This window comes from Chiloscyllium plagiosum, chromosome 13, assembly GCF_004010195.1.
Source record: "Chiloscyllium plagiosum isolate BGI_BamShark_2017 chromosome 13, ASM401019v2, whole genome shotgun sequence".
NCBI lineage: Eukaryota > Metazoa > Chordata > Chondrichthyes > Orectolobiformes > Hemiscylliidae > Chiloscyllium > Chiloscyllium plagiosum.
Genome location: NC_057722.1, coordinates 65350320 through 65374259, shown reverse-complemented (window position 1 = coordinate 65374259; position 23940 = coordinate 65350320). Strand labels below are relative to the sequence as shown.

The 23940-nt window shown below is 39.4% G+C and overlaps 1 protein-coding gene across 1 annotated transcript; it reads left to right on the top strand.

The window, feature by feature from the left end:
* The first annotated feature begins 10730 nt into the window (after positions 1-10730).
* Positions 10731-19036, top strand: LOC122556156 (extracellular calcium-sensing receptor-like). Its single transcript, XM_043702663.1, is given in 7 exon segments — positions 10731-11178; positions 11728-12019; positions 14318-14777; positions 14780-15150; positions 15276-15503; positions 17026-17149; positions 17254-19036. Coding segments are annotated over 7 exon segments (2619 nt in total). The 5' UTR covers positions 10731-10960; the 3' UTR covers positions 18180-19036.
* Positions 19037-23940: the final 4904 nt, after the last annotated feature.

Genomic DNA, 23940 nt, shown 5'->3' with positions numbered 1-23940 from the left:
GTCACTTCTACCCCAAAAGAGATTCCAATGATCCAAAAATGTGAATCCTTCCCCCACACACCCGCTCTTCAGCCATGCATTCATCTGCTCTATCCTCCTATTCCTGCCCTCACTAGATCGTAGCATTGGGAGTAATCCAGATATTTCTACTCTCAAGAACCTGCTTTTTAAATTTCTTCCTAGCTCTCTGTAATGTCCCTTCATGCTACTTATAATATGCATTATACCTCGCTTGAAGGGACAGAGTACTTTGTAGACACATTTTCTGATGATAGATGGACAGGAAAACACTTTTGATGCATATAATGTTTGGAGAAAATATCTACAAAGGGATGTATGTAGGTTAAGTGATTGGACAAAAATGTCAGGTAGAGTCTGTTTTGGAGTTGTTTAACCTCAGTCCCTTTGATCGGATGGATAAAATAATACAATATTAGTTCAAAAATAACATGGTTCCTATTTTAGGAGAAGTTGAGGAAGAACATCTTCCTCCAAGGACCATTATCTTTAGAATTCTCTTTCCGAGGCAGCAGTACAAGTTGAGGCGCTGTGAGGCAGCAGTGCTAACCACTGTGCCACCGTGCCGCCCACTAAGTTGAGGAAGAACATCTTCCTCCAAGGACCATTATCTTTAGAATTCTCTTTCCGAGGCAGCAGTACAAGTTGAATCATTGAATATATTCAAGGGCATATTAAATATATTTCCAATCCACAAATAAGTCAAGGGTTATGAGGAGAAAGGCGGGAAGTGCTGTGTAGAGTCAATAGTCTGATCGTCCATTATCTTACTAAATGATGGAGTAGGATCACGGTAGCCTAGTAAAAGAGAGGACAACAACATGAGCAACAGAGTTGAAGGGAAGATAGTCAGCAATTAATGGCATGGGACTAACTGCACAGGAGGCAAGGCTGAAGAGTTTTTGGTTCAATGTTGTACCTTCCATACCCAGTTGAGTGCCTAGTTTCTACACCATCAGGAAAACCATGTCACAGCACTTTTTTCAAATTGACCAACCAAAGCATTTACATCAAATTTCATGTGGAATTTGGCAAAAACATTTAACTACACAATACATATAATGGCTAGATTCTTTCTCCCATTTTTGGATCCAACAAATTTTAATGTATCTTAGTGGGCTGTCTGCACTCAACACCAACCCTCATTGCTACTTTAGTCCAAAGATGGCCAATTGTTTGAATTCTAGAAATGTGTTAAGATTGAGGAAGGTGGCATTTGATGGAGGGCAGCCTTGAGAAGCTCAAATAAAATTGAAACCATGGAAAACCTGTCCAGTGGCGAGAGCTATACTCAACACAAAGATCTTGGAGGCAAAATATAGTATCACTAGTTCTACAGAACGCTGATTGCAGTCCCACAATCTTCAGCCGTTTTAACAAGGAAAAGTCTTCATCAGAAAATCAGAAGTGTAATGATGACACTGTGTTCAGCCTCATTTTCAATGACTCAGATAATACAGCAATTCCCGCCCAGATGCAGAAAAGCCATGGATTGCTTTCAGGCTTGGGATGGTTAAGAGGTAATTAACGTGCAAGTTACACAAGTACCAAACAGTAATCATCTTCAACAAAACAAAACTTAATCATCACTCCTTATCTTTAATTTATGTTATTATTAATAAATTCTCCACTTCCAACATCCTGCGTGATTCCATTGGCCTGGAGATGTCATAGAAATATTGTGCTTGCAAAGGCTTGATTTTCTCAGTGGAAGAATATGCTTCTTGATTTCTCCAAGTCTTTTCACTGGCTGTGGGACACAATTGCGTAGGCTGCTAAGCCAAGCTCACTTTGCTGGGCAGTGCAACTCCAACAGCACGTCAACAAAATCGTGGACCAAAGCAGCTCACTTGATCAAAATATGAATCACATTAAACCTGAACTTCAATTTCAGTAGTGCACCATGCCAGCAGTGTATAATCTACAAGATTACAGAGAATGGTTACCACAAAGAAGAAGGCCATTCAACCTGCTGAATCTGTACCTGCCCATTAAAGGAGAAAATGTGCTTGCTTACTTCTTCACCCTTGTCCCTTAATTTTGAGGTGCTTATCTAATTTCCTTTGAAAGCAACAAATGTATTTGCCACCATGACTGTATTACTGACTCCATTCAAGATTATAACTACTCACACCATAAGCATTTACTTTCCTGATGCACCATTCAGTATTTTGGAAACGTTGTTCTTACTTTGCTGTTGATAATTCACAAATGTAGAGGTTTGTCTGACAGTGCAGGATGTCTGTGGCTTCATCATAAGGAGCACAGTGTTTTAAGAGAGTGATTCACCACCAACCTGTCAAGGAAAATCTCTGATCATGAAGTAATGATTGCTTTGCCAATAATACCCACATGCCAGATATTAATAAAAGGTACATCCAAACACTGCACCAATTATATTCTAGCATTTCCAAGTAATCATGGAATAATGCATTTTTGAGGAAAGCTACTTGGATGAATGTACCCGATCTGTCTTTTTAGATCGGGTACATGCTCCTTTTCTGATGATAATGAAATGTTCTCCACTTCAAGTACTTATCCAATTCTATTGTGAGTCTTATTGTTGAAATTGTTACACCACCACTTCAGGCAGATCATTCCTTATCATTCAGTCACTTTGTTCAAAATAAATGCTTCTACTTGTTTTAATGCTTGTCTGAAAGTATGTCCTCTGAGTACAAACTATTCTGTTACTGGAAATATTTTGTACAATTTATTTACTTAAGTCTCTGTATGATTTTGGTCTCTTTACATAAATCTCATTCAGCCTTCTCTGCTTAAAGGAGGAAAATTCTTCTTCAGTCACGTCTCCACATTGTGAAGTCTAACATCCCCGTTTCTCATTGTAACTAATTCTCCTATAGCCACATTAAGGCTTGAAGATTTACACAAGTGTGTGACAAATTTGTCGAGCTATATCCATTTGTTGTGTGGTGTGATTCAACATACCATTTGAAATATAATGTTTAGAGGATGCTTCAATCCAGAATTGCTTTGTGGAAGTTTCAATTCAGCTCAATGCAAGTGGAAGCATTTTAAAGGCTATTTAGGTTAGTTCAGAAATCACTGCACAGACATTCAAAGCAGAAAGACATGAAATAAAAGTCAGTAAATATGGGAAAGAGAAATATGGTCTCAATTTATGTGTGTAAGGAAATTAACTATATTTTTGAGAAGGTGGCTACAAGACACAAGGTGAAGACATAGTGAAAGGTCAAAAACAGTTGGAAGACTGTGCTGTCCATCCAATCTCTAGAGTATGAAAGCTGGTCTTTCAGTCCATACCGAGTGTCTGAACACACTTTCACCCTGACCCATACTCGGTATCTTGTCCCTGTAACTGTGCATTTCCTGTGGCCTATCAACCTAGCTTGTACATCCCTGCAGTTCTGAAGATGCATGGCTTGCCTGAAACGTCAACTCTACTTTCTCTCCACAGTTGCTGCAAGATCTGCCGTGCTTTTCCAACAATTTGTTTTCATGGATTTTGAGTGATTTGGAGGAAACTTGCCATCACGGCACAATTTCTTCTCATAGTCTCATATTTGCACTATTTTTGATATAGTCCACATTTTCATATTGAATTTGATTCTCTACTGTATTGCAATTGTTATACCGGCTGTTTTTCAGTCATGTTTCACCATCCGGTTATTATGAATGAAAAGATGTGTACTGTACCTTTAAGAGAGAGAGGTAGCGATCAAGGACTAACTGAAAGCATAGCATGTCCTGAACAAGGTAAAAATGTAACACTTGATTGAAACAAATAGCTGGAGTGTGTTGCCATGGAACAAAAACAACTTCAAATTCGACCAATCAGTTTAAATTATGCCCCAGATACCAAAATCCAATTGAATTTGAATTTAGTGTTTTGATTACATCAAACCAATGAAAGAATCTGATATTTTGGGGTATAAAGCTAGATGTTTTGAACAATTAGAGGGAGAATTGCCAAGAAAACCAACAAGTAGGGACTGTTAGCCAAATAGCGCTCTGAAATGTATCTGTCCGAAAGAAAAGTTGGTCAGCAGAAGAAGAAGAGATGACCCAGGAAAACACAGATGAAAATCAATGAAACTGACTGATGTTGAAACGTGATTTTGTTTTGTAAATCATAATCGGGATTTTGTTAAATCAGACTAGTATTATAGAGTGACAGGTAAAAGTTAGATTGAAGAGAAAGAAGTTGTAAATAGCTATGGTTTTAATGTTCTCTGTTGATTTTAAAGAATTGAATGGTTAATTTGTTACTTTAAATAGTGAAATCTGGGATAGTTCTTTGCCTCTCGAAATTTAACAGATTAAGGTGCAGATGAGCTTCTCTCTGTGTCAGGTATAAATTAGCAGAGTGGTTTACCCCATGCCGTAACATAGTGAACATAAACTATCAATCATCCCATCCACTATGACCATGCAAAACAATTTGGGTAGTTCCATAATGCTGACCAAAGAACACTAAAGAAATAGAAATATATTTCCAAGTCAGGATTGTGGGTTGTTTGGAGACATTTTGCTTACTGTTCTCATGCATCTGATGACCCTGTGCTTCTGGATAGTAGGTGTCATAAATTTGGAAGGTGCTGTTTAAAAAGCCGTGATGAATTTTGCAGTTCACCTTGAAAACGCTATTGATTATTGGAAGTGGAGGAAGAGAATATATGGGAATATGGTGACAATCAAATCAAACGGTTTGTTCTGGGTGGTGTCAAGATACTTGAGGGTTGCTTGAGCCGCACCCATCCGAGCAAGTGGGAGAATTCTAGGATATTCCTGATTTATAGGGCTTTTGCCCAAAACATCGATTTTCCTGCTCCTTGGATGCTGCCTGACCTACTGTGCTTTTCCAGCACCACTCTAAACTTCCTGTTCATATTCCCATCCAGGTGCCTTTTTAATGTTGCAATTCTACCAGCCTCTCCCACTTCCTCGAGTAGCTTATTCTATACACACACCACCATCTGAGTGAAAAAGTTGCCCCTGAGGTCCCTTTTTAATCTTTCCCCTCTCACCTTTATCTCCCATGGCCCATAGCTTTGTATTTCCCTACACTGGGGAAAAGACTTTGACTATTCACCCCATCCTTGCTCCTGATAGTATTATAAACTTTTATATGGTCACCCCGAAGCCTCTGATGCTCTAAAGAAAGTAGCCTTCGGATCTTGAGCTTCTTCCTATTGCTCAAACACTGAAACCCTGGAAACATTTTTTGTCAAACTTTTCTGAACCCTTTGATGTTTCACAATATCTTTCTTATAACAAGGAGTCCAGAAGTGAACACATACATGGTATTCCAAACTTGGACTCACAAATGACCAATGCAGCTGCAATGTGACCTCCCAACTCCTACACTCAAAGCATTGTCCAATTAAGGCAATTGTACCAAGTGCCTTCTTGACTACCCAGTCTAACTGCGACTCCATTTTCAAGGAACTATGAACCTGCACTCCAAGGTACATTTGTTCAGCAACACTAACCAGGAGCTTCCAATCAAGTATATAAGTTACTCCCTAACAAAGTGTAGCACCTCACATTTATTGAGATTAAACTTCATCTGCCACTCCTTGGCCCATTGGCCAATCAGATAAAGGTCCCCTTGCATTCTGAGATAATGCTCTTCGCTGTCCACTACACCACCAAGTTTGGAGGCATCTGCAAACTTACTAACCATATGTCCGATATTCACATGCAAATCATTTATATAGATGACAGAAAGCAGTGGATCCAACATGAGCCCCTGTGATGCCCAGGCCAAAAAGCAACCCGCCACCACCAGCCTCTGCCTTCTACCTGCAAGTCAATTTTGTTTCCAAATGGCTGGTTCTCCCTATGTTCAATGTCATCCAGCGTTATTGAACAGTCTACCTTGTCAAAAACTTACTGAAATCCATTTCGACAACATCCAATGCTTTGCTTTCATCAATTCTCTTTGTCACTACTTCAGTTCTTTAAAAAATGCAATCAACTTTGTGAGGCACAATTTCCCACTCATAAAGCCATGGTAACTAACCCTAATCAGTCCTAGCCTTTCCAAATCCATAGAATTCCTTTCCATCAAAATTTCCTCCAACAAATTGTCCACCACTGATGTCAGGCTCACTGGTCTACAGTGCCTGGTTATTCCTTACCATCTTTCTTAAATGCAGTCATAAAGTCATTCTTCTTAAGTGCTTATGTCAGTGCCTAAAGAAATTACAATGGTTCTGGCAGCATCTGTCATGTGCAGACTGACTGTTTAGAACTTCAGTTTGTAAACTCATGACCTGACATTTTTCCATTTTACCAATGCTATCAAGCCAGGCATTGACTATATTTCAACGAAGAATGTAACAGGTCATATGCAAAGCAATTAACAGTTATATCTAAAAATGAGGTGCCAAACTACAAGCTTACATGCAAAACAGTAGATGTAGCATGAAATTGTAAGTGTTACGTGAGCCACATTCAACGGTGTTGCCATGTAGCCAGTAGACAATTGAACAAATGAGAGGGCAAAACACTCCCCAAGTATTCCCATCCACAATGATGGAAATAATCAGTACAACAATTTAGAAGTCAGTTAATTGCAAACTTGCTCATACTTGACAATTGTCACCCCATCCGTGTAGCTATTAGCATTAGCAAAGGGATTGAATGTATTGTCGACAGTGTCACCAACTGGCATTTACACAGCAATAATCTCCTCATGGATGCTCAGTTTAGATTTTCCCAGAGCCATTTAGCAACCAACTTCATGAAAACCTTGGTCCAAGCATGGATACAAGAGTTGAACTCCAGAAGTGGGGTGAATGTGACTGCTCTTGATGACAAAGCAACAACCTGTGGCATCCACAACGCTGAACAAAATTACAGTCAGTGCGAATTGGGAAGATGATGCTCCGTGATTGAAGTCTTATAAAGCACAAATGAAGATGCTCGTGGTGTTGGATATTAATCATCTCAATGCCAGGAGATCAGTGCAGAAATAACATCAGGTAGTGTCCTAGGCCCAATCATCTTCATCTAGTTTATCATTGACTGTTGATTGCACAATGCGCAGCACCACCTACAATTCATCAGGTGCTGAAAAACCTCAAGTTGAAATACAGCAAGACCTGGTCAACATGAAGGCTTGGATTAGCGAAAGGGCAAGTAAAACTGATGCCACATAAGTCCAAGACAACAGTCATCTCCATCAAGAAACAATCCAATCATTTCTCTTTGACACTTATTAGCCTGAATCACAATCAATAGCCTGAAGCATATCATTGACCAGAAACCAAAATGAGTCATACATGTCAGTAACGTGACCACACAAGCAGGTCAGTAGCTTGTAATTTTCTGGTAAGTAACTCATCTTCTCTGTACAACAGCTGTCATAGCAGCGTGGAGTCACAACTCAGGAGTGTCATGTGATATTCTCCACATGCCTACGTTATTGAAGCTCCAGGAACATTCAAATGTTTTGACACTACCCAGGACAAAACAACTTGTTTCATATCAATTGAAAAGAATAAAGCTGAACCATATCTGGATAATTTCTGGAAGCTGAAGTCCCTTTTTCATGCTTGACTAGGGTTGAATAAAATATAATGGTTCGGAAGCAATGAAGAATTCAGGGCTCTTTGCTTTTGAAGCAACAATAGCATCTAATCATTACTAATTGTTGGAGAGACATAGTAAAGCAGGAACAATTAGAAATGCAGTTAGCAGGATTTCATTCCATGCAGGTACATCCCAAATGATTCTTAGCCATCACATTAACCACTTGGCCTTTATCATAGATTAGCGGCCAGCTTGATTGACACTCTATCCACCACATCCAGCATGTACTTCCTTAACTTCTGGTCATAGAGTCACAAAATCGTAGAGATGTACAGCATGGACCCTTTGGTCCAACCCGTCCATGTCAACCAGATATCCCAACCCAATCTAGTCCCACCTATCAGCATCTGGCCCATATCCCTCCAGATTCTTCCTATTCATACACCCATCCAAATGCTTCTTAAATGTTGCAATTGTACCAGCCTCCACCACTTCCTCTGGCAGCTCATTCCATATGCGTAACAACCTCTGTGTGAAAAAGTTGCCCCTTAGATCTCTTTTATATCTGTCCCCTCTCACCCTAAATCTATGCCCTCTAGTCCTGGCTCCACGACCCCAAGGAAAAGACTTTGCCTATTTATCCTATCCATGCCCCTCATGATTTTGTAAACCTCTATAAAGTCACCCCTCAGCCTCCAACGTTCCAGGGAAAACAGCCCCAGCCTGTTCAGCCTCTCCCAATAGCTCAAATTCTCCAAACTTGGCAACATCCTTGTAAATCTTTTCTAAACCCTTTCAAGTTTCACAACATATTACCAGTAGGAAGGAGACCAGAACTGCACACAATATTCCAACAGTGGCCTAACCAATGTCCTGTACAGCCGCAACATGACCTCCCAACTCCTGTACTCAATACTCTGACCGATAAAAGAAAGCATACCAAACACCTTCTTCACTATTTAAGCTTAAAAACATGTTGCTGGAAAAGCGCAGCAGGTCAGGCAGCATCCAAGGAGAAGGAGAATCGACGTTTCTTGAAGAAGGGTTTATGCCCGAAACGTCGATTCTCCTTTGCCTTGGATGCTGCCTGACCTGCTGCGCTTTTCCAGCAACACATTTTTAAGCTCTGATCTCCAGCATCTGCAGTCCTCACTTTCTCCTATCTTCTTCACTATCCTATCTACCTGTGACTCCACAGTCAAGGAGCTATGAACCAGCACTCCAAGGTATCTTTGTTCAGCAACACTCCCTAGGAACTTACCATTAAACGTATAAGTCCTGCTTTCCCAAAATGCAGCACCTCACATTTATCTGAATTAAACTCCATCTGCCACTTCTCAGCCCATTGGTCCATCTGGTCCAGATCCTGTTGTAATCTGAGGTAACCCTCTTCACTGTCTGCTACACCTCCAATTTTGGTGTCATCTGCAAACTTACCAACTGTAACTCTTATGCTCACATCCAAATCATTTAGTAAATGTAAATGTAAATGACAAATGTAAATGACAAAAAGCACCGATCCTTCTGGCACTCCACTTGTCACAGGCCTCCAGTCTGAAAAACAACCCTCCACCATCACCTTCTGTCTTCTACCTTTGAGCCAGTTCTGTGTCCAAATGGCTAGTTCCCCCTGTATTCCATGAGATCTAACCTTGCTAATCAGTCTCCCATGTGCACAACAGCAACACGGAACACTCTCTACAAGATGCTCAGGAGGACCATCCTTCCTTTGACAACATCTCCTCCTTTCTGGAATGGCAAAGCCAGTGGGTGAACAGAAAAATCAGCACCCGAAAGTTTCCTTTCACCAGTGCTGATTGGTTGGCTGGTCAATTCTTATTGACTGCGCATTCTCACCATCATATGAAGTATGCACAGGCAATTTGAAAAAGGTGCAATGTTTGAATATAAATCTTGTTCATGTTGTCTCAGCATATCATTAGGTAATGATTCTGCAAGCATCAGTAAGCACTTTTCAATGGAATTTTAAAGTGGGCATTGAAGCGTCCTTATTTCTGAGCCAGGCAGCCTGAGTTCAATACTTACTCTGTAATATCATCTCTGAACAGGGTAACGAGAAAGTATCGAATTGAGCACTATATCAGATCAACTAATGATCTTTAAGTGGTCAGGATTGTCCAGAGAATGCTGCCTTATAACCAAATCGCATTGTGTGGTGGTCATTGTGCACTGACATTCAAACATAATAAGCATTTTAGGGCTGAAGCCTGAATTCTGTCAGTGAAATATGCCATTGACATAGCCACTACATAGTGGCAGCGTTAAACAGCTTTCTTAGCCTGCCATGCAGATGTTTAATAAAACGTGGTACTCGAAAAGGCACAGCAGGTCAGGCAGCAACCAAGGAGCAAGAGAGCCGAGGTTTTGGGCAGGAACCTTCACCAGAACTGGTGAGGGGGAAGAGGCTTAATAGATAATCTCAACCCCCTTCCCAATACCCACTGCTGAAGGAGGGTCCTGCCCGAAACTGTTGCTCGTTGAATACTACCTGCTTATTCCAGCACCACGCTATATCAACTCTGATTCTTCAGCATCTGCAGTCTGCACTGTCTCCCAGATGTTTGATAAAAAACAAAAGAACTGCAGATGCTATAAATCAGGAATAAAAGCAGAAATTGCTGGAAAAGCTCAACAGGTCTGGCAACATATATGAGTCACTCAACCCGAAACGTATATCTGATTTCTCTCCACAGACACAGCCTGACATGTTGAGCTTTTTCAGCAATTTCTGGGTTTTGTTTTGCTGCTGCAGATGTTTGATACATTTTGTCCTTTTAAATAATTTGAAATATAGCAGATAGTTTCCACATCCAGAAGTGGCAGCCTTTGGCACATTCGAGAGTTTGCATGAGGCACAGTGAACAATGGTTTGACCAGAATTAGCGTTGCCCCACAGAATATGAGGACAGCTGAAGGGAGATGATGATAGTATTCCCGCTGCTTGCTGGACTTCTAGTTTTAAGGTTCTCAATTCCACTGGAAAATGCACTTCAGACTTTCTCCTGGAAGACCACTTCAGAGTTCTGAGGATCCATCGACCTGCACATCTTACACTATGGGAGGAAACCAGAGCACCCGGAAGTAACTCGTGCAGGTATGGGGGGAATGCGTAAACTCCAGACGACAGTTGCCCGAGGCAGGGATCAGACCCAGGTCCCTGTGTCATCTCAGTTGGATTGAAGCTACACAGGTGACTGCATTTTCAATTATTTTCTTCATGAGTCGCTTGTTGATTAAAGTGGTGCTGTGTTTTCTTCAGGGACGAGCCAATCAATTTTTTGATGGTCATTAGAGATTGAAATCAATTTGGCGTTATTATGGCGAGGTTTTCTGAAATAGCTAGAGCTTATATAAAATTAGTCATCTTACTCTAAACCGAGGACAAACATTTGCCCTGCTAATGATGCATTTTTTGGTCCTTTTAGTGATGAATTCTGTTCTTGCCTTGGTATGGACCAGTAATGAGCAGACTTGCAAACGTTGGGGTAGACTTGATTTGCTGGGTCTATCGAAGGATGGAGATATCATATTAGGTGGAATTTTTGGGATGCATTCATACCACATTGAGCATCGCCAATTCACGTTCAGCAATCACCCGGAGCCAGCAAAATGCGTCAGGTCGGTTCAACTGCCCTCGTACTGATTCAAGGGTTTATACAATTACGTTCGTATTTAATTTGTGAATTTAAGATAAAATAATTGTTTGCTTTACTTTTGCAGCATTGTCCCAAATTGCTTCATAATCAAGCAGGTACTTTTACAATTTATTCAATGTTGCCACGTGGTGATACAGCAATGTATGCACCGCTCCCACAATTGGTCTTGTTCAAAACTCAAAACCCACTTTTAGCGTTTTGGAATGAAGAATAAGTGTCGGTTAATACGTTGTGAGAGGTCCCCTGCTCTTCTTTGAAATACTTCTATTGGACCTGAGAAGGAAGTTGCGGACCAGCTGAAAGTCTTATTTGAAATTGAAGACAGTGTCATATCTTTGTTTAATGTCAGTTAAGATTTTACGTTCAAGGCTCTGCGTTGAAGCATTTCTCCATTAATTTGCAATTTAGTGGCATTATTACTGAATTATAACTAATACTAGCTACGTGGTGATTCCCTCAGAAAAAAACTGCTATTGTTGTTTTAAAGTTTGTTTTCTCACCTTCTCTGCAGCTTTCGGTTCAGACCTTTCCGTTTTGCACTGGCGATGATTTTTGCAATCGAGGAAATAAATAATGATACAGCTCTGCTTCCTGGAGTCACACTGGGATACCGCCTGTACGATTCTTGTAAGTTGACTCAGTTATCGCTGAAAGCAGCTATGGCGTTACTGAACAAACCCGAAGCAAACACGCCCTCTGTTAATTGTAAAAACTCCTCCACTGTTTCTGCCATTGTTGCTGATTCTGGATCTACGAGGTCTTTAGCAATAGCACCTTCCATGGGTATCTTTAGAATCCCTATGGTAAGATATGGTGTTCACAAACTCGGTTATGCAACCTACATTATGAATACATTAAGATCAACAGTTATATGGGTCATTTAATCTATCGTCTATGCAAAATTTGGAATTTATTCATCCAAAGGAGACAAAGATCTGCAGTTACATCGCCTTTAGAATGTTCATTCAAATGTTGAGACTGTCCAGTACAATGACTGTTGATTGCTCTTTGGCTCGGTTTAGTTATAGTTTTATAACGAAGCTATTATTCCTCTTCATCTAACATATTACTTCGAAAGTCTCATTTCAAAAACTTGATGATGAATAAAAGTAACCTATAAAAAAGTGAACATTCAAAAATGATTCCAACAATTGGCAATTTTAGTTCATTTTTATTCACTGCTGAGATGCGGGTTGTACTGGCAAAACCAACATTTGTTTCCAGTCCCAAGTTATCCTTGAACTGAATAGCTTCCAGCAACATCTGCAAGCCAGGTTTACAGTGAATTATATTACGAGGACCAAAAACAGAAATTGTTGGAAAATCTCAGCAGGCTTGGCAACATCTGTGGAGAGAAATCAGCGTTAATGTTTCGGTACCGTGACCTTTCTCCAGAACATCATATGGAGTCACATGTAGGATAGATATCAGTGACCGAGATGGGAAAGTTTGTTTTACTGCAAGCATAGCTTAATGCTCACCGTTACTGGGGCTATTTTTATTTTCCACACGTGCCCTTTGAATTTAGTTACCACTGGTTGCCATGGTGATATGCCGATAATATTTGTACACTGCACATTCACTCTTTGCTCATACGAAGAGATTCAACAAGTGCTAAATGAACCACATCTTAAGATTTTAAACTGACTATTTTATCAGAGCTTTACTCAATTTCTAACCAACCTGTCTCGTGATGCTATTGCACCCTAAAGGCAAGCTGTGATGGTATTTGGTCCACAGGTCAGAACCACAAAAGCCCTACACCATTTTTCTTTGCAGCTGTTTGTCAATACTTTGATGTGTTCTTATCATGAACCATGGTAACTTAATTTACGAGTGATCAATTCAGCTGTTACCAATCTTTCTTAAGTGTAATGTCGTTGGCTTTTCAAAACTATGTGCTACCACATTTGTCCGTCTTACTTTTTAACTCAAACCTTAACCCACTTATTGGAAACAGTGCATTGGTGAAATGATTTTTACGGTCAGGGATGTTGTATTTAATCACATGCTTTTGTTTTTGATGCATGATTTAAAATAAACACAGACAACGTTCACAATAATGGGCAGGTCAAGCACATCTTTCAAGAGAGAAATCGTAGCTTCAAAAATGAGCAGTCATGTTGAATTCAGCATCGTGATGCGAGACCACAAAAGTCAATTTTTTGACTAGTCAGGGAAGAAAAACATTCTACAAGGGATCAACTGAGAAAAAAAGAAATTTCATTTCATTAAATACTCTTGTAAAGATCAAGGAGCAAAGTGTTGACACAGAACGCTGTACCTTGAAATTTGGGAATTAAGGATTTGTCACATTGAAAGGGGAGCAACATACACATTACTGTAATGTATATAAAGCCTACCCAACAGCAAACCACAGCATAAATAGAATGCAAAATGATACAACGCAAACATGATGTTGGCAATTGATATATTTCTAAATTAAACTAAATGTATAGCTACTGGTTTACTACGAATGTGTAATCATGCCTGAGAGACAGTAAGCTTAATTTTGCTAACAGAAGCTGAATTCTTCAATATTGTACCTCGCAAACTTAAATTTGAAACCAGTACTGTTGAAAACGTTGTTAAAGATATAAGGGTTTGGTTGAAGAGTAATTTTAATTTTCGGCAATGATCAGGAAGAATTAAGCACATATCCTACACCTTATTATTTTTTCTTTTTCCTCCATTGACTTCCATGTGAATGCACAAAAGATGAGATCAACAGTGAACCATCTCTGCATTATTAGACAAAGTTAGAAATCGCCCAAGGTCACCTGCAGAGAAAGAGAGTGTGAATAAGAGAATGTTCATAGACATTCTTCAGGTTAAATTCTGAAGATTGGACATTATGCATGGTTACGGTTAGGACAAGAAAGAGCAAAGATTTGAATGAATCTTGGAAGTGAATATTTGAATGGGATGCGTTGAAATTATGAAATAAATTGTATCTTGTCTGTTTAAGAAGGTCCACTCTTGTAAGCACTGTAGGAGCTAAACTTATTGCACTTCTCCACTGATATTTTTGCCTTGATATCATGAACAACCACAAATTATAATCGAAACACAAAGTTTGTTTTTTGCTTTATTTGTGGCAGATTAGTTATTTTGCAACCTGTGCATGCCTGAGCAATAGAAAAGAATATCCATCATTTTTTCGAACAATACCGAGTGATTACTATCAGGCTAGAGCATTAGCCCACCTGGTGAAGCGTTTTGGATGGACCTGGATTGGGACAGTTAAGAGCGACGATGACTATGGAAACTTTGGAATGCACGCATTTGAAGAGGCAGTTCAAGAGTTAGGCGTTTGCATAGCCTTTTCTGAGTCGTTCCACATAACATACGCTCGAGAGAAATTACTGAAAACAATTGACACCATAAAAACCTCTTCTGCAAAAGTCATCGTTGCCTTTGTGGGAGAGTCAAACATGCGGACTCTACTAAAAGAAATGATTAGACAAAATGTCAGCGGCATACAATGGATTGGAACTGAATCATGGGTTTCTGCATTGCTGCTTTCTCCGAAGGAAACCACAAAGATTGCTTCTGGTACAATTGAGTTGCAATTCGCAAAGTCCATATACCAGGGTTGAGAGAGTTCCTCATGAAAGTTCATCCATCTTTGTATCCAGAGAACCTTTTGGTCAAACTGTTTTGGGAAAGTTGTTTTGGCTGTACTCTAACTGATGGAAACAAAACAGATTCACAAAAAACTGAATCGGAGCTGAAGAAATGCACAGGAAGAGAGAATTTACAAGATATCTTAAATGAATTTACTGATGTCTTGCAATACAGAGTCACTTACAATGTGTACAAAGCAACTTATGCGATAGCTCATGCACTTCACATTATGGCGTCATGTAAAACTGGGTCAGGGCCTTTCTACAATGGGAGTTGTGCCAATATTTCAAATTTTCAACCATGGCAGGTGAGGAACATTTAACATGGTATGATCTCTGCATTTACATATATGTCAAATGTGGTCAAATTCAGAGTTGAAAATTTGCAATTAATGTAAATAAGTTCTCATTTTGTTTTTTTTTCTGTTTAAAGTTACTATACTATATGAGAACAGTGAATTTCACAACCAAGATCGGAGAAAAAGTTTATTTTGATGCAAATGGAGACCCTGTCGCAACATATGATATTGTAAACTGGCAACCAAATGCCCTCGGTAACATCGACATTGTAAATGTTGGTCTCTATGATGGATCAGCTCGGTTTGGAGAAGAACTTTCAATAACAGAATGGGCGATTGTTTGGAGTGGCGGTCAGAAATCGGTAAGATTTATGGAAAAAAATCCCTTTTAAACTGACTTATTTTTTATTTCAAAATCTGTTCTCTAAAACGGAAAAGCAACCTGATGATTGTTGTATCAAACAGGCACACTGCCCACCACTGCCCATTTCCCGACGTGGAATAAAATTGCAACTGATCAAGCACTTTTAAACAGAAAATATTTCCTCACCAATTCGAAAATTGCTAAACTTGATCAACCCAGATTGTAAGATCAGAGAGGTTTTTTTTCTACCCACTTCAACAGCAGAATTTCTTTGCTCATAACTGATGTAATTAAAAATGTGAAAGAAAAATGTACAAATGAAGAGCGAGTTATTACCGTACCTTTGTCTTAAAATAACACTGCAATGACGAAGGAATGTAGGAAAAAGACAAAATTTAAACATACTGAAAAGTGGTTGCATAGCTTTGCAAAAAAGAAACTGAGGGAACAATGGATACTTTAGTTGTATGTCAAGAAACATTATGGTTCGTATTCATCTTGACCACAAACGCATTTCTGCTGCAGTAATGCCAAGCAATGACTATCTCCAACAGGAGAGGATCTAATCATCTCCCCTTGATATTCAATCGCTACCTGGGAATTACATTTACATGAAGCTGAGTTGGAATGATCATATTCGATCTGTAGTTTCGAGAGCATACCAGATGCTAGGAAAGCTGCAATAGGTAACTCACCTCGGGAATTTCCTAACATAACCACCATCCACAGAACACAGATCAGGACTGTGGTCAAATCCTCCTACTTCTCTCGATGGGTGTAGGTCCAAGAACACTGAAGAAGCTTGACAAACACAGGAAAAACCAGCCCAATTGATTGACACTAAATCCACAACATTCACATCTTCTACCACAGGTACTCAGTAGCAGCACCTCCAAGATACACTACAGAAATTCAACAATGCTATTTGGGAAGCAACTTCCCAACTCATGCTCATTTCCATCTCGAAGAACATTGGCAACAAATCCATGCATCACCACCACCTGCAAGTTCCCTTGACAGCCACACACAATCCTGTCTTAGAAGTATGTCTCAGCTCCCCTCTTATGACAATATGGCAACAATATCGACAGCAAATGAATTTCAATAGTTCAAAAAGGTAGATCTCAACGCCAAATATTGGGTTGGTTAGCAATGGCCACGTTGCATGAATAAATGAAGAAAAACATTTTTATTTCTGAATTTGATTTTCATTTGAGGCATTAAATGGTATACTGCAAATTGCATCTGATTTTATTTAGATGTTTCCCTATTTCGTTTTTCAATAAAATGAAGCAAATCCCGGAACACATCCGGAATGTTATCTCAAGAATATATGCAATCCTACTTTTCGCACTTTACTGCGATATGATGAGGTCACAAGTGCTGATATTATTTCAAAAGCAACAGTGCTAACAAAGGTAACATAATTAGGATTTGTTCTGTTACCAGAGTGAATGTTGTACATTTGCCACATGGAATTACTAACATTTCTTCACCATTGTATTCATATTCCTAATGAGGTGCCTAAAGCTGTTTGTTCTGAAAGCTGCCACCGAGGAACAAGAAAAGCAGGAAGAAAAGGACAACCCGTTTGCAGTTTTGATTGTATACAATGTGCACAAAGTGAAATTAGTAACACAACTGGTAAGGATACACCATTGCCACAGGCATTGTTTCTTAAACTACATGTGCATTGCTCAGGTTTCAAGATTCCTCGTGTACTGATGAAGTCTTGTGTTGCTTTTTAGATTCCATTCATTGCTTAAAATGTCCATTGGAATTCAAATCTAATGAAAGACGGGATCAGTGCATTCCAAAGGAAATTGTGTTCCTTTCCTTTTTCGAGACAACGGGAATCATTTTGATGACACTGGCGCTGTTTGGAGCCTGCACCACTGTTGCTGTACTTGCAATATTCTACAGACACACTCCAATTGTGAAAGCTAATAACTCTGAGTTAAGCTTCCTTCTTCTTTTTGCCCTGACACTTTGTTTTCTGTGTTCAATTACATTCATCGGTGAACCTTCAGTTTGGTCATATATGCTCTGCCATGTCACTTTTGGTATTAGTTTTGTTCTTTGTATTTCTTGTGTATTGAGTAAAACAATTGTTGTGGTGATGGCATTCAAAGCAACATTTCCTAGCAATAATATGATGAAGTGGTTTGGACCAAGACAGCAACGGCTGACGGTTTACATTCTTACACTGGTACAATGTACAATATGTACTACCTGGTTAATTGCCTTTCCACCTTATCCATTGAAAAGCACTAGTCACTCTAATGAGATAATCGTGTTTGAATGCAATGTAGGATCTTCGTTAGCCTTCTACAGTGTACTCGGTTATATTGGATTTCTGTCCTGTGCATGTTTTGTCGTAGCTTTTCTGGCTCGACAACTTCCAGATAACTTCAATGAAGCGAAACACGTAACATTTAGCATGCTTATCTTTTGCGCAGTTTGGATAACTTTCATTCCAGCTTACATAAGTTCGCCAGGGAAATATTCTGTGGCAGTTGAAGTATTTGCTATTTTGGCTTCCAGCTTTGGTCTACTTATTTGCATTTTTACTCTGAAATGTTATATTATTCTGTTGAAGAAAGAGAACAATACAAAGAGGAACATGATGGGCTCAGTGGGTTCCAAAAAATTCTTTAAGAGTGTTGATAAATGAGACACAGATGTTTTAGTAGATAATTACCTTGTCATAATGATAATGAATGGAAATTCCATGTGAAGAGCCATAAAGCAAAATATTGTACCAGCACTCATTTTACATAATCGAACAATGACCTGCAATACGTGCAATTTTGAAGTTTGGCTAATAATTTTGACTATTTTATACATCTGCCCCAAGTTTCATTTGCATGAAACTGTGGAGCAGAGGAACCTCACTTACCCAGCATTCAATTATCTGAATTTCAGATTATCTGAACAATGTCACAAGGTCCTGACGCTTGGTTAAACTGTTTTATCCAACATTCGATTACCTGGCATTAGATTATCCAAACAAAGTAGTCCCTGCCTGTGTCGTTCAGATTATCAAGGTTCCTCTTGTAATCAGAACTGAATGGTGTGTAACCTATATTTATTGAAAGATGGATCAAAGTTACTTTTTGTTTCCTTATTGTGACTTGAATTTCTTTATTGCATGGAGATTCTATTTGAAACTTGCTTGATCTGTGAATAAAAACTCAATTCTGAAGCTTGGTCTATTCAAATGTCCAAATAGATTGCTCACATCGTTTTCACAAAGGACTTCAATAAAAATGCTGTCACTGTGCCAAATTGACATTGAAGGGGGTCGCTGGTGGGAAGGTGAGATGATGATGTTGGAAGAGGGAAGGTTTTGGAAACTTTGAGTTCACCATGTTGGCAGTAATGTGGAAAACTCAATATTTGGTCTTTTTCAGAATTAGTTTTCTATTCATATTCCAAAGGAGCTCACAAATAATTATCTTCTCCCGTTCTTAATGAGGACATATCTGTAATATGCACTGACTAACCAGCAGGCTTTCTACGCTTCTTAAATGATATGTACCATATATATACTCTTAACATATTTGAGTATCTTCTCGCTGAGATGCTGTAATTCACTGTTGTATTGTACGTAGGTCATTTTCAATGCCTAATTTACCAAGTCATTCCTGAAATGGTTGTTCTTTTCTATCTATGCACTGTCACATATGGCATGCTTGGTCTTCTACCTTGATTGAAACCTATAGAAGTTTGTGTTTTCAACATAGTTATCCATTTTTCGTGCACATTATTTACCATATATCCATGGATATGAATAATTTCTACCTAATAACAATATCAGAAGTATTGGTGTTCAGCGTGAGCAAAATTAGAGAAACCATTATGGATGATTATGGGTGGCACGGTGGCAAAGTGGTTGGCACTGCTGCCTCACAGCGCCAGAGACCCGGGTTCAATTCCCGCCTCAGGTGACCGTCTGTGTGGAGTTTGCACATTCTCCCCGTGTCTGCATGGGTTTCCTCCGGGTGCTCTGGTTTCTGCCCACAGTCCAAAAATGTGCAGTTTAGGTGAATTGACCATGCTAAATTGCCCATAGTGTTATGTGAAGGGGTAAATGTAGGGGAACAGGTCTGGGTGGGTTGTGCTTCGGCGGGTTGGTGTGGACTTGTTGGACCAAAGAGCCTGTTTCCACACTGTAAGTAATCTAATTTCATGAGGAGTAAAATCTTTAATGGTGAATGGAGGTGTTTAATTAACTTAGTCAGTTCCTTTGAACTGAATTCTGAGTGTGGGAGAAATCAACAATCATGGATGAGATGATACCTGCAGACCTGTCTTATATCACGCTGTTGGGGGAGGTGACTGGTCCAGGAGGAGAGTTGACTTGTCCTTGAAGGATTGCCAGACAGAGGAATGTTATATTGAGAACTGGTCTGTGTGAAGGCAATTTTGCTGAGGGAGTGCTTCTGTGTCTTATGATCCATCAGCATGAAATTAAATTGACCTCTTCCATGTAGCAGCCATTGCCTCGCTTTGACTGTCAGTTTTCTAGGCAGCCTGCCATTTACAGCTGGCATTGGTAGACAGGGAATAATAGCAACTAAACCTTATTACAATATTGAGTCTCATGTTGCTTCCTAGGCAGTTTGGCTACCAGACTTCTGCAACACCAAATTATGTATCATGAATTTATCAGATATCTTAAAAAATGGAACAAGTAGGGCAAAAAAGAGGGGAAATACTTAATGTGCTGCATGTGAATTCACAAAATGTATTAAGAGGGCTGACATAAAAAAAGGTTACTACACAAAATATGAGCTCATTGTGCTTCGGCTCATATGTTAATATGATTATATGATTGGATAACTAACAGGAGTCATTAAGGTTGTTCATCTCCAGGTTAGAAAATTGTAACAAATACGATACAGCAGAGATGGTCCGACACCTAATTATAATACACATTAAACCTTGCTATCCCGTCAAGAGTGTTTTGTAGACACATTTGCTGATGATAGATGGACAGGAAAGCACTTTTGAAGCTTAAAATGTTTGGATAGAATATCTGCAAATGGACATATGTAGGTTAACAGACTGGACAAAAATGTCAGGTAGAGTCTGTTTTGGAGTTGTTTAACCTCAGTCCCTTTGATCAGATGGATAAAATAATAAAATATCAGTTCAAAAATAACATGGTTCCTATTTTAGGGGAAGATAGGGAAGAATGTCTTCCTCCAAGGGCCATTATTTTTAGAATTCCCTTTCCGAGGCAGAAGTTCAAGTTGAATCATCGAATATATTCAAAGGCATATTAAATTTATTTTTAATCCACAAATGAGTCAAGGGTTATGAGGAGAAAGTACAGAAGTGCTGTAGGCAGATCATCCATTATCTTATTAAATGCTGGAGTAGGATCACGGTGGCCTAGTTAAAGAGAAAATAACAATGTGAGCAACAGAGTTGAAGGGAAGATAGTCAGCAATTAATGGCATGGGACTAACTTCAATGGAGGTAAGGCTGAAGAGTTTGTGGTTGGATGTTGTACCTTACACATCCAGTTGAGTGCCTAGCTTCTACATCATGGGAAAACCAGGCCACAGCATTTTTCTCCAAATTGACCAACGATAGCATTCACATCAAATTTCATGTGGAATTTGGCAGCAAGATTTAACTACACAACATATTATGGTTTTTTTTATGGCTCTTCCTCCCATTTTTGGATCCAATAAGTTTTAATGTAACTTTGTGTTCTGTCTGCACTCAACACCAGCCCTCATTGCTACTTCAGTCAAAAGATGACCAATTGTTTGAATTCTAGGAATGAGTTAAGATTGGGGAAGGTGACATTTGTTGGAAGACAGCCTTGAGAAACTCAAATAAAATTGAAACAATGGAAAACCTGTCCAGTGGCGAGAGCTATACTCAGCACAAAGATCTTGGAGGCAAAGTATCATTAGTTCCTCAGAGCACTGATCGCAGTCCCACAATCTTCAGCAACTTTAACAAGGAAAAGACTTCACCAGAAAATCAGAAGTGGAATGATAGCCCTGTGTTCAGTACCATTTTCAGTGACTCATAACGGAGTAGTTCATGCCCAGACGTAGAAAAGCCATGGATTGCATTCAGGCTTGGGATGGTTAAAGGTAATTAACATACAAGTCACACAAGTACCAAACAATAATCATCTTCAACAAAACATAACTTAATCATCACCCTTTATCTTTAATTTGTTATTATTAATAAATTCTCCACTTTCAACAGCCTGCATGATTCCATTGGCCTGGAGATACCATAGAAATATTGTGCTTACAAAGGCTTGATTTTCTGAGTGGAAGAAGTCACTGCTTAGTTTCTCCAGGTCTTTTCACCAGCTGTGGGATACAATTCAGGAGGCTAATGAGCCAAGCTCACTTTGCTGGGCAGTGCAACTCCAACAGCACGTCAACAAAATCGAGGACCAAAGTAGCTGACTTGATCCAAATATGAATCACATTAAACCTGAAATTCAATTTCAGTACTGCACAGTGCTAGCAGTGAATAATCTACAAGATGCTCTGGAGCAAATTGCAAAGATGGCTCCATACAAACCCAGCACCTCTACCATTTAGAAGATTAATGTCAGCAGGTGCTTGTGAATGGCACTGTCTGAAAGCAGTCCTCCAAGCTTCAAACCATTTTAACAGAGAGAATGGTTACCACAAAGAAGGAAGCCATTCAACCTACTGAACCTGTACCAGCCAATTAAAGAAGAAAAATTGCTTGCTTACGTCTTCACCCTTTCCCCTTAACTGTATACACATTAATCTTGAGGTGCTTATCTAATTTCCTTTGAAAGCCACAAATATATTTGCCACCATGACTGTATTACTGACTCCATTCCAGATTCTAACTCCTCACAGCAGAAGACATTTACTTTCCTGATGCTCTAGTCAGTATTTTGGAAACATTGTTCTTACTTTGCTGTTGATAATTCACAAACGTAGAGGTTTATCTGACAGTGCAGGGTGGCTGTGGCTACACCATAGGGAGCACAGTGTTTTAAGAAATGATTCACCACCAACTTGTCAAGGAAATTCTCTGATCATGAAGTAATGATTGCTTTGCCAATGATACCCACATGCCAGATATTAATAAAAGATGCATCCAAAGTCTGCACCAATTATATTCTAGCATTTCCAAGTAATCATGGAATAATGCATTTTCGAGGAAAGCTACTTGGATGAATGCACCCTACCACCCTACACGCTCCTTTCTGAAAATCATGACATGTTCTCCACTTCATGTACTTATTCAATTCTATTGTTGAAATTGTTACACCACCACTTCAGGCAGATCATTCCTTTTCATACAATCTCTTACTTCAAAGTAAATGCTTCTATTTGTTTTAATGCTTATCTTAAAGTCTGTCCTCTGAGTACTGACTATTCTGTCACTGGCAACAGTTTCTACAATTTATTTACTAAAGTCTCTCTATGATTTTGGTCCCTTCTCGGCCTTCTCTGCTGAAAGGAGGAAAATCCTTCTTTAGTCACGTCTGCACCTTAGATTCTTAGATTCCCTATAGTGCAGGAACAGGCCCTTCAGCCCAACAAGTCCACACCGACATTCCGAAGAGTAACCCACCCAGACTCATTCATCTACTCCCTACTAATGCACCTATCACGGTAGGCAATTTAGCATGGCCAATTCACCTGACCCACACATCTTTGGACTGTGGGAGGAAACAGGAGCACCCAAAGGAAACCCACACAGACACAGGGAAAATATGCAAACTCCACGCATTGTGAAGTCCAACATCCCTGTTTCTTGTTGTAGCCAATTTTCCTATTTCCACATTAAGGCTTGAAGATTTACTCAAGTCTGTGATTAATTTCTCTAGCTATATTCATTTGTTGTGTGGTGTGATTCAACATTCCTTTTGAAATATACTGTTTAAAGCATGCCCAGATCCAGAATTGCTTTGTAGAAGTTTCAATTCAGCTCAATACAAGTGGAAGCATTTAAAAGGTTATTTAGGATAGTTCAGAGGTCACTGCACAGAAATTCAAAGCAGAAAAATGTGAAATAAAAGTTAATAAATATGGGAAAGAGAGATATGGTCTCCATTTATGTGAGTGAGGCAATTAACTATACTGTTGAGTAGGTCGCTACAAGACACAAGTTGGGGATGTAGTGAAAAGTCAAAAACAGATGGAAGACTGTGCTGTCATCGAATCTCTAGAGTGTGAAAGCAGGCCTTTTTGTCCACACCGAGTGTCTGAACACACTTCCACCCTGACCCTATACCTGTAACTCTGCATTTTCTGTGGCATATCAAATTAGCTTGCACATTCCTGCAGTTCTGAGGACACATGGCTCGCTTGAAACGTCAACTCTACTTCCTCTCCACAGTTACTGCTAGATCTGCTGTGCTTTTCCAACAATTTTTTTCTTGGATATTGAGTGGTTTGGAGGGAAGC